This window comes from Hippoglossus hippoglossus, chromosome 13 (genome assembly GCF_009819705.1).
Source record: "Hippoglossus hippoglossus isolate fHipHip1 chromosome 13, fHipHip1.pri, whole genome shotgun sequence".
NCBI lineage: Eukaryota > Metazoa > Chordata > Actinopteri > Pleuronectiformes > Pleuronectidae > Hippoglossus > Hippoglossus hippoglossus.
This window is the reverse complement of record NC_047163.1, coordinates 14,325,367-14,337,641: the sequence shown is the minus strand read 5'-3', so window position 1 is coordinate 14,337,641 and position 12,275 is coordinate 14,325,367. Positions and strand designations below refer to the sequence as shown.

At 42.1% G+C, this 12,275-nt stretch overlaps 1 protein-coding gene across 1 annotated transcript; it reads left to right on the top strand.

Moving 5' to 3' along the window:
* The first annotated feature begins 3,642 nt into the window (after positions 1-3,642).
* LOC117773371 lies at positions 3,643-10,447 on the top strand. The gene is made up of 7 exons (XM_034605225.1): positions 3,643-3,902; positions 4,452-4,581; positions 8,015-8,108; positions 8,755-8,894; positions 9,012-9,154; positions 9,868-10,065; positions 10,147-10,447. The coding sequence occupies exons 1-7, from the start codon at positions 3,892-3,894 to the stop codon at positions 10,262-10,264; spliced, it is 834 nt and encodes a 277-aa protein (XP_034461116.1). The 5' UTR covers positions 3,643-3,891; the 3' UTR covers positions 10,265-10,447.
* The last annotated feature ends 1,828 nt before the right edge of the window (positions 10,448-12,275 follow it).

Genomic DNA, 12,275 nt, shown 5'->3' with positions numbered 1-12,275 from the left:
TATAAAGGCTCAGTATTTATTGGCGAGTACACATGTGCAAACATTTTGTCCTTATTCGCTGAATCTTAGTAATATATCTGTTGCAGACAGTATTCTAGTTTTACCCGATAGGCACATGGCTGAACTGCTGATGAACTAATATGCCTTATCACATCGGAGTGGTTGATTAGGCCCCAGCTGGGCATCTCACAGGTGAGCAAAAGAGACTGTAACTAAGGCGGGTTGCTATGGAGACAGCCTGGAGCATGCAGACAACATGGGGGAAAAGATCTGCTGCACCTTTTTTGTGATGTACATACAGGGAGAACCAGTAACACCAGCTGTATTCAGTCTTTTACTCAATTATTAAAAAGATGAATGTGTTCCCATTAACGCGTGTCCCTCTCTCAATGTGCACGGAGGCTGTTTTTAAAACCTTTTTTTGAATGTCACCTCAGCTAACACAGCTTGACGGGTTTTGTGGTGAAGCTCAAAATATGAAATGCTTCAGGAGTTTATGAAACTTGCTAAGAAAAAAAGCACTTTATATATTCAGAGTCTGAATGTATAATGTGCTTATGTAATGGCTGTTACGGTTGAACAGCTGACCTTAAGAGCAGGAGTTGGCTGTTCAACCGTAGCTCCGCTGCCCGGGGAAGGCAATGTCCTGCCAAGGCGTCTTGGAGCGGGTTAAGGCCTGTGGCATCACCTAGCTACCACACACACACACACACACACACACACACACACACACACACACACACACACACACACACACACACACACACACACACACACACACACACACACACACACACACACAGAGGAAAAACAGATCATATCGCTAAGCAAGGGAAGGATATACTGTGACCAAGGTCGAATAAGACCTGAATGTTGATTCTGTTGCTTCATATGAAAAAAGAAAATACACAAGGAAATGTTGTGGCCTAGTTCATCTTATTGGTAAATAAAAAGCTCATGAAAAAGAGATATGCATTAGGTTTAATGTGCCTAATAATACACAGTAAAGGCCTACATAACAAATCAAACAAAACAACATCATTTATAAATAATAATAATATAATTTAGAAACAAATCTGAATAGATAAATGATAATAACACTGATATTTTTCTTTATATAGAAATGTTAAAAACTAGAATATTACAAGTTCTCAGAATTGTGAAATAAACAGTGCTTCAGTAAATGTACTTAGTTACTTTCCCCCTCTGCTGTCAACTGCCAGTTTGGTTTGAAACAACTGTCCCGTTAAACATTCATATCACAACTAACAGACATATTGCTGCCTGCACAGCACTGCTGTGGTAATTACTATATAAATATATCAGGAAATAAAACTTGACAACAACATCCCCAGCAGATGTTTGTGCCATTCCTCAGTGCAATGAACACAAAAAAGCACAAAAAAAACTTCCTAAACAGGCGCTTTGATGTGACAACTGTCTTCCCTGTCTTCAGCGGATGTTTAATAGAAACACTATTGGTTGTGGTTGTCGCACAGATTATAAAACAGCAAAACAAGTGAAATGATTTTCATATAAAACAACAAAAGCAAAAATTGCACTATATTTTACTGCTGCAAATGATGAGTCAGTCCGGAAATAAGCCGATAGTTACGTCCTCTACACAAAGTCAGAGGACGTCGTTTGCACAGTCTCCTGCAGCTCCCAAGGTTTTCATTTACCTCTATCAAGTATCTAATAGCTTTTTTATCACTTCAGTGTTTTTCAGTGTCGCAGTATCTTCTGCACAATGAGCGGCGCTGAAGAAGAACGACAGCCCGTGGGTGTGGGAGGTTATTTATAATCTAAATTACTTTCACCAGCTGCTATGATAGCGGCGCCTTATGTCTTCATTGTGTGCCACTGAAAGTCTGAATCAGCCATATCTCTCCTCCTGCCCACCATAACAAGAGACGACCAATCAAGCAGAACCAATGAGAGTAGACAAACACTTATTCTCTACCTGTCCCATAAATGATCAATTTACATTATATGAAGTAGTTATTAATAATTGGGCCATTTAATACATTTTAAGGATACTTATGGATTAATGTTTCAATAATATGACACAAGAAGGACATATTCTCTCTTTTGGTACTTCTATGTATTTTAAAGCAACCCTATGCAACTTTTTTAGCTTCGAACTTTGGTGAGCGGGTACAATCTGAACAAAGTGTGGAACTGACTGACAGGCCCAGGAAGTTCAAGAGTAACCCTGAACTGCAGATTAGTTAAAACAACTTAAAAGTCATTAATATCCAGAATCTATCTCCAAAATTCAGTGAGGAAACTTTTAAAACATAAAGAATTCTAAACTGAGTTTGGTGTATTTGTTACAGTGGCGGCTCTTCTGACAGGGATCTTGGGTAGAATCCTCCGTTCAGGTGTGTTTCAGTTCGATGATTGGGACTTTGCAGTCAGAGCAACACATTTCTGGGGTCTGTATTTTCTCTCTTGGACACAGAGCCCAACATAATTAGTCACCTCTAGTGTCTGCAGGGGGCGCTGTTGCTCAGTAAAAGTGTTGCTTTAAACCTCTTTGATTTCAGGACTAACTTGTGGATTTAGTTTTAATACTGTGGTATTACATGAGTACAGATTTGTGTCCTCTCCCAACATTGATTCCTTCTTCCTCACTATATTTTAATGAATTTACTGCACCAGCGTAAGGTCTGACAGTCGCTCTGAGGATTTCATCCAAGTACCTAACAGCAGTCAGGGAACTGTTGGCTATGACATGGAGGTCTGTGTATGTCCAAGGATCTGCCTCCCCAGGCCATCACTGACCAACCGCCAAACTGGTCATGCTGGATGATGTTACTGGCAGCATAACATTCACCACGGTGTCTCCAGACTCTTTCACGCCTGTCACATGTTCTCAATGTGAACCTGCTTTCATCTGTGAAGAGAACAGGGCGCCAGTGGCGAACCTGCCAATTCCTTGTGTTCTCTGGCGAATGTGTTCCACTGGAGGACGTCAGGCCCTCATGCCACCCTCATGGGGGGACAGTTTTGTCAGAAACATGCACACCAGTAGCCTGCTGGAGTTCATTTTGTAGGTCTCTGGCTGTCCTCTTCCTCCTCTTCCTCCTCGCACAATGAAGCAGATACCAGTCCTGCTGCTGGGTTGATGCTCTTCTACGGCCCTGTCCAGCTCTCCTTGTGTGACGGCCGGCCGGGAGACACAGCAAACCTTCTTGCGACCGCACGTATGGATGTGTCATCCTGGAGGAGCTGGCCTACCTGTGCAACCTGATGGGGCTGCAGATACCGCCTCATGCTACTGGTAGTGACAAGGACACTAGCCGAACACAAAGCTAGAGAAGATCAGTCAGGAAGGAGACGGAGAGAGCAACTGTCTGTGGCCACCACATGTCAGTGTCATAAAAATGAAATAGAATAAACAAACGGAGGGTGGAGAAATAGTTAAAAGCATAAAAGGAAATAAAGAATAACAGCATATTATCTTCTATAGGCCAAATTTGTTCATCTATTGATCCATAATTATGATTAAAGGCTAAATCTTTAGCAAAAAGGTTTTTAAAAATCCCCCAGTCTCTTAGGTTTAATGTTATGAAGTGGTTCATTTATGACCTGAACATTAGTTTTCTCTCACTGAGGCTCAACAGATGTATGATACACCTGAACACTGTTGCCTGGCAACCGTTAGCCTAGCGACCAGCCCGCAGCTCCTCACCTGCGGCAGCGGGGCCCGGTGTCAGTGTGTCCGCTCCACCAGCTCCACAACACGGCTAAACTCCTCTCTGCTCAGCGCTGACCTACCACAGCGGGCTCCATGGGTCGCAGCTACAGCTGCACACGGCTAAACCGAGCCTTTCTCAATGTGTTAGCGAAGAAGGCCAGGAGAATTCATCACCAGACGATTGGGACATGTCAGAAAGGTGAGCCAAAACAAACAGGGCTGCATGAATACATTAGATACGGTGTTAAACTGTCTGTGCTCTTTGACTATCTAATCCCATTATATGTCTCAAATGACCACTGAGGTTAGCTTTAAAGTTTGAGTTGAACTAGCCAGGTCTAGCTAACTTAGTGCCAAAGCTTTAAAGCATTAAATTACAATTTAAATATATTCATTATGTATTCAATTCTTTTCTATGGTAACAATGTAGCAAACCACAGGACAGGTAGTACATATTAAAGCTATAGACTATAGATTTAAAGCTATAGAAGTAGCAGTGTCCAGCGATCCCCCGCATACAGAGACTATTACAAGCTAATAGCACCTGCTCAGGTGTCCTCCGCTGCCATGGCAACGGGTTCTAATCTGCATTGTCAGGCCCAGTTCACTGTAACTCTAACCACACAGACACACACACACACACACACACACACAGAGAGAGAGAGAAGGGCTTACATTACTCTTCAAACCGGGACCAGAGATATGAGCCTGTGTCTGTCCTCCTCTTCTCTTTTTGTCTCTGTCTCAGTTCTTCAGGTGTGAACACTCTCAGCGGCAGCCTCCCCAAATCCCACTCGTCCCAATACTCGGACCCCGGTGTTACACGCACTCCCCTCTCTGTGGACCCCAGTCCTGATTCTGGACTAGTATCCACACCAGTGAGTAGCACACTCACACACACACACTCACACATGCATGTATCCTGGAATCGATCTGTTAATTGATTGGTGGCGTTGAGGGGTTGGCCGGTGTGCGGAGCAGGGGAGATCAGAGAGGGTGACATATCTCTGTGAGGAGGACAGTTAAACGGTTGAATCACTTTGGAGGCGCCTGTATCCCCCCCCCCTGCAGATCTCAAGGCTCAAACATCAAATCAAGTTGAATTATTCGAATTGCCTCACTTGTGAGACCACTGACAGCAGATCAGAGCTCGGCTCCTAGCTCAGTGAGAGTCACTCAGAGAACCAAGAGAGACAGAGCTGTCAGGGCCTCGAGACTTCAGAACAAACTGCAGTCAGTAGGTTCTACTTCAAGTGTCAGCCTAACCCCAACCCTAACCCACTTTGCATTGACTTCCATTCATTGTGAGCAGCCTAACTAAAACCTTATACCTAACTTTAATCATGAACTATTCATGCCTAACCCTAAGCTTAACCTAACCACAATTCACGTCTTACCCTGCAGCTTAACCACCAAAACTAAATTCCTAATGTTAACCTCCCTAAAAGCAAGTCTGCACCCTCCAACAGTCCTTTGAAAAAGTGAGGACTGGCCAAAATGTCCTCACTCTGGTCTATACTCAGAACGGTCCTCACAAAGATATAAGTTAGTACCATGCTGTTCACCTTGATGGCACTCCTTCCTCTCCATTCACTTATGTAGCTTTGACTCCGTCTTCACACCTCTCCTGTGTCCTCCCCTCTTTCTCTCCATCCTTTCATCTTCAAATCTTTCAATTACTCCTTCTCCACACTGCCCCCCCCTTCTCCTCTCTGAACTGAACCTAATATTCTCAGTCTATTCTCCGCACTCTCTATTCTACCCCCAGGCCACTAGCCCCTCTGCTGGATTGCTATGCAGAATGATTTTCTTTTTTAACCCTCTTGACTATTTGAATAAAGAAAGATGAAAACTGGCTTCTTACCTAATCCTCCCCACTGGTGGTTAAAAATACCCTCATGTCCTCATCATTCTGTTTATCGCTTCAAATCCTGCAGCAAAATGGTGTTTCTAATAAAGGATAAAGAATGTTATTACAAAGTAGAAAAGGCCTACTGCTTATGGGCTGTTTTTACTGCTTGTGTTTGCTTCTGTTTTACTATTTAACCCTTTGCATCAGATGTTAAATAAAAAAGGCAGGTTCAACTACAGGCAGCATTAACACTGCAAATTATTATTTTTTGATAAATTTGTTTAGACATTATTAATTGACTTTGTGGAAGAGTATGATGTGAATTTGATTTTCTTACTTAAATAAAGTGAAATTGAAATAATTCAATAAATTTAATAAAAAACAAAGTAATCCTCATATCCCGATTTGATCATTTGCAGGTCCTTTTACAGTGTGTATCTTATTCTCGTTATTCATACGTTGTGAACATGTGGCCTGTGTCTGTTGGTCTGAGTGTTCAGCCAATGAGGCTCAGTGGTGAAGTGAAGTGGGGTCATTCTCACTGTATGTCTCAATTAACAGAGAGAGGTGTAGGATTACTCCGGGTGAACAGGATGTTTGTTAGGTGCTTGAAAAGGTCAAGGCAGTAATCCACCACCCTCTCCCGCTGTGCTAACAGTTTTTAAAGACTGTAAATTGCATTAAGTTTGAGATGCAAATACAATTTTTTAAATGGCCTATATTTTCTGATTTCACATACATCATGTGCTCCTCAGGAGGTTGTTGTTCCGACTTCACTGTTCAAGTCGGAATGTGATACAAATGTCGGCGCTATAACATAATGTGTTATATTAATGTTTAGAGCATTTAAACAACAACAATATCTGCATAATAACGAATGGCAATGAAAAGGATCAGGTGTGACAAGTATGTAAATAATTTTAAATGTGTCCACATTAATCATAGAAAACATCTTGACTGGTAAAAAAAGTGGTGTTAGAGTCTTATGTTAGATCGTGTACAATTTGACGTGATGCCTGCAATACTGTAGATGGTGAAATAATAATTATGTCATGTCTGGAAATCCGGTGAGGACCCAAACACAGTGTGGAATTTTGATAAAGCAGGAAGCAAAACAAGTAAACTTAAAAGTCCAAAACGTACAGACGGTGGCACAAGGAAAACCAAGTGGAAAAACTAAACAGAAACACAAGCACTGGAGGAAACAGAACTGAAGCATGATCAAAATCCATAGATGATAAACAGACAAGCTGACAGAGGAGAGTGAGCAGTACAAAGACTATAAACACCACAGGACTCAGAGATAACTCAGGTGGCCCATTAGAACTGAGCTGACAATCACAGGAGCAGGAAATCAGACACAGGAAGTAAAGTGAGAGACACACACAAGGAATGCAGTTTCAAAGTAAAACAGGAGATCATGAAAAAAAAGATAAATCAAATGACATAAAAATTCCATACAACAGAAAGGTAAAAATTAAAAAGTCTCTTATAATAAAAATAAAAAACAGGACGATGAATGTTTAAAGTCAAGAAAGACAGATTAAACACAGGCGAGAAGATTAAAACAGTTTATGAAACTGAATCCTCTCACTTTGCTAACACGTGTAGCAGTAAACGTTAATGGTCTTTAAAATGACCCTGTGATGTTGTCTACATATTGTCTGCCGAGGGAATACAGTTGATATTACACTGATGAGAAGCCACGGTTCATTAAACTCTAGTGTCTCCTGTTCTCTCAGTTCTGTTCTTTCACTTCCTGTGTACATCTCTGTTTTAATTCTCAAGTATTAAGAGTAGTTTGACCGTGCTGAATTTCAGCTGAATTTGACGAGTGTTATGAAGTCAAAATGTGGAGCCAGAAGCAGACTCAGCGACCAGCTGGGGTGAAATGATAAAAGGTTATTGGGAAACCAGGCAGAGGTCAGGAGGTGGTAATGGAGGAGGCTCAGTGGTTGAGGGAATCTGAGTTAAAGCAGGCAGACATGCTAAAGCAAGCTAGCAGGCAGGCAGCGAATGTGAAGGAGCAGCGAACAGCAGTTAGTAACAATCAAAGACGCAGAAAGAAACTTCAGGAGGAGTTTAAAACACTGGAGCCACAAAGTCACAGAGCAGATACCATCACTGAAGCTGACTGAATAATCTGGAGATGAGTGGAAGGAGAAGCAGGGTTTATATACTGCAGGTGATGAGGTGATGACAGGCAGGTGTGCCATGGAACCTACTGGGGAAACCACGCCCACACACACACACACACGCCCACACACACATACAGGAGAAGAAGGTAGCCACGGTGTAAACTTCCTAAATTGACATTACACTTGAGGAGACAGACACGACTCATCACTGCTTCATTGAAGGGTCTAGTCCAGTAAACTAATGTACATGGGTCATGAGGAATATGTTGTAATGATTAGTGATTAAAGTTCTTCCTCTTCTTCTTCTTCGTCGTCTGTTAGCTCCCATCAAGTCGGTTCCGGTTCGTGTCGTGGCATCGCCTGGAGCAGTGTGATGTCAGAGGCGACCAGCTGACCTGCCCCAGGGTCAGAGAAGGTGCGTGATCGATACGAGAAAAGGTTTCGCTCTTTGATCACTCCCTCTCTTTGTGCTGTGTTTGATGCAGTAACGTTGGTTTAATGGAACAGAAGGAAGCGAAGTGTGATTTCAAAACAATCTAATTTCATTTGAATAGCTCTTGTTCACAAATTGCAATTTGCCTCATAGGGCTTAACAGGATGTAAAACCCTCTGTCCTTAATCCTCAACTAGAGTGAGGGGAAACTATAAAAATGAACATTTTAATTGGAAAAGAAAAAAGGTAGAAACCTCCGAGAGGCACAGGTGAGGGATCCTCTCCCAGGACGGACAGAAGTGAATTAGATGCTCTGTGTAGCATGAGAAAAGGCTGTGTCTAACAAAAATGGGGATGTGTATCAATTTTTAATCAACATACTATGGTATAAAAAAAGAGAGTGGCTTCTTCTTGTTTGAGAATATTTGTTCTAAAAATTAAGTTTAATTGTTAAAGCAAACTAATAACAAACAAATCTTACAACTAGTTATTGGGAAGTTACAAATTTCCATTTATAATTATGAGTTACCAAGAAATAAAACTTTAAGACGGATTAGGAATAACTTTTTCACGAGACAGATGATGGTGATGTGAATATAAAACTCTGTATTTTGCCAACTTTACAAAGGACCATCAGAGGAGGAGCTGTTTCAAAGAGAGGGGGATGACGTGCCCGTGGAGAGATGGACAGGGAGGAGGAGGAGGAGGAGGGAGGATGAAGGACAGAGATGGGAGGAAAGGCTGCAAGAAAACTGGGAAAACTGTCTGGTAAGATAGCGCGTGTGTGTGTGTGTGTGTGTGTGTGGCATTAAAGATGTACAGTACAGGAGGAGAACAGAGAGAAGGACACAGTGAGAAAGACAGACTCTCTCTCTCTCTTCTCAGGAGTTGAATCTGTCCTATCAGAACCTGGGCGATCCCTTCCAGAGAGAGAATTTCCTGCGGATCCTGCGGCGGTTGATCCGCGTGGAGAAACTGCAGCTGGTCGACAACTCCCTCACCAACCTGAGTTCTGTACGTCTGCCAAGGTATAAACCGCATTACCCAAACCGCATTACCCAGACTGCACCACAACTCCTCATTCACTCAGGTTCTTCTTCTTGCAAAATTGACTCAACTTAATATTTAGTGACGTGCAGGATAAAGGAATCTATGAATCATTGTTATGGATTATTTTACGCTTTGTATGTGTCGGACTTTCTTTCATCAGCGTGTGAGGCTCCAAATGTTGGAGTTTCCAGTTGGCAGCTCCACCAACTGTTTGAAACTCACTTCACAGTTTGAAACGGTTTCACTTTGAGGGGAATTCAAAAGAAATTGTTTAGTGATTTTGAGCGATATCGCAGTTGAAGTTAGATGTGATACTTTTCCCTTTTGAGCACGTTTTTAATCTGTTTTGTTGTTTTGTGTAATATGACCTAATTTTATTTTTTATTTCCCCGGCCACAAGAAATAATTATGCAGAATGGAAAGTTCGGGCGCTCATTGTTCGGTCTCCTCTTACCTCTCTTTATTCAGTCCTATCATTCTTTTTCTCCGTCTAATCCATTTCTTCCTGTAATGTTTCTATCATTTTGTCAGATGCAGTACAACTGCTTGGTTTCCAGTTTATATACAACACCACAAATAGGAACTATTCCCATCATTTGTTTGACTTTTTTTAGTACTTAATCGTAGGTGAAGTTATTTTGGATGACAGAAGCCAGAGAAAGAAAGCTCAGTGATATTTGTGTTTGTGCAGGTGCAAAATGTTGAACCTGCACCGTAACCACCTGGTTTGCCTGCGTCAGCTGCCAAAGCTCCCAGCAGTGGAGCACCTTTGTTTGTCTGACAACGCCATTGGCTCCCTGGTGGGACTGGGAGCTCTGGAGAACAGCCCGCTGCGCTCCCTAACCCTGACCCACAACCCAGTGACCTTCACTCAGGACTACCGTGCACGGTGAGGAGAGGGTGAAAGGAGAGAGGGCATTCTTCACCTTTCTTATTATAACTCTCTCTCTCTCTACACTTGTCTGTGCAGAGTTTTCTCCTGTTTGCCAAAGCTTGAAGTCCTGGATGCTATCCCCAAGTTGCCAGAAGACTCTCTGCCCACCAGACTACATTTCCCAGAAACCACCGGGATGTGCAACATTTTGTGACATTCTCCTATGGATGGATTCTGACTCAGAACTAACAAGCCCGTTTGCAAAGCGACGGCAAAGCTTCAGCAAAGTATTTCACACTTTGAAACTGCACTGGAGGTTCGACTGATCTACAGAGGAAGCCAACTGGTATCCAGTTATTTACAACTGTCACTTTTTTAGGCCACAGTGAAAAGACACTGTAATGGTAATGTGGTCCAAGGCCACGTCAAAGGTATTTTATATAAATCGATATGTTAATCATATACTTTTTAAACTTTTGTACGTGGGAACTTGGATAATAAAACAAAATACTGTGAAATCTACGGTTGCACATCTATTTCTATTCAGATTTGATCAAGAGTGGTGCAGTACAGATTAGAGCCTGGCCAATATGGATTTTTGTGGGCCGATGCCAATACCGATATTAAATAGCAAAAAATTCCCAATACTGATATATGGGCAATGAGCATATGATATAAAATTGGCAATGATTCTTTACATATTGTCATCAAATCCATGTGACAAAGAAATGTAATTGAGGTTTGATATTTTACAGTTTAACCATAAACTAAAAATAAAAATAAAACACAAATACGACCAGATATGTTGAACTCAAATTAAGCTAATGAAAAAAAATTTTAATGTCAAATACAAACAAAATTGCTCGTACTTTCTGCATTTTCTCATTCTGTAAACTAAAAGTTTTCATATTGGTAAAACATAAATGTCGATACTGCTATTATCAGCAAATTGCTTCACATATTAGTCAGGCTCTGGTACAGAGACACATATTGAATGATCATGACAAACGTTGGCTTTGATGGAGGGAGAAAGAGCGGAGGCTGATCAGATTGCTTCATGACTCATCTCTGCCAACTCAACATCTCTCAGGACTTCGCTGTGCAGACACACAAACTCCTTTCTCTGCTACACACTGCACCAAACACACACACACACAAATTCTCAAATTAAACTGTGTTTCTGAGCTAAAATCATTCTCAATCACACCCAGCTAATATGCAGCTTCTATCATAGATGTATATGTTAATAACTGAGTGTTTACTCTGATCTACACGTGTAATAATATGAGGAGAGAAACAGGACATCCGCTCTGCACCCTTCATCAAACATTTAGTGTCCAGACCCTGTGTGATAATGGCCCCTTGTGTCCTCTGACTGACTGGGCAATGATCCGTAAGCCTCATGCAGCAGGTCACACAGACAAGACACACACGCATGCACGTGAATACACAACACAAAGAGCAATCCTTGCACTCACAGTGGCAGGATTTAATCCCCATTAACAGCATGTACACTCATGTTCCTGCAAAGTGCTTTGGATAAAAGAATAAAGAAGTTGTGTATATATATATTTATATAGTGTGATGATATATGGCGTAGTGCTGCAGGGGTTACACACATTCACTCTGTACCCTCCTGTACGCGGCAGCTGATTTATTCATACACTGCAGCGGTGTATCATCCTTTAATAACGGTTTCATATTCAGCCTGCACCTGAAACATAAACACACTTTGTTATCTGATATCGCAAGAACACAACAGGTACGAATATGCGCCCACGCGGGCACCCAGAGCAGGAACTCGGGCGCACGAACACACACTAACAGCTTGTGCCTTTGCTTCGCACACAGTAATGCGGAGAAACACATTTTAGGCAGCTGATATCTCTCTAACAAGCACACAGCCGGGCACAAACTAGCAGTTACATGCCTCATTGGGAATTGTTTAAGTGTGGAGGATTGTTTGTGCAATTGTGTGTGTGAGTGTGAGTGTGTGTGTGTGTGTGTGGAGATAGTGAGTCTCTGGCTGAGGCACACTGCAGAGAGAGACAGTATAATGAGTTCGCACGATCCTCATGTTCTGCAAACAGGATCCAGGTCAAGAAGAGAAGCTGCCGTCTTTAACCGATGATCCCAGGATGTTGTGATTTATCTCAGCGGCACATTTTACCGCTCACACCTCCTCCTGTGTGGCAGCAAAGCAGGAGAGTTTGAGTGGATTTTCC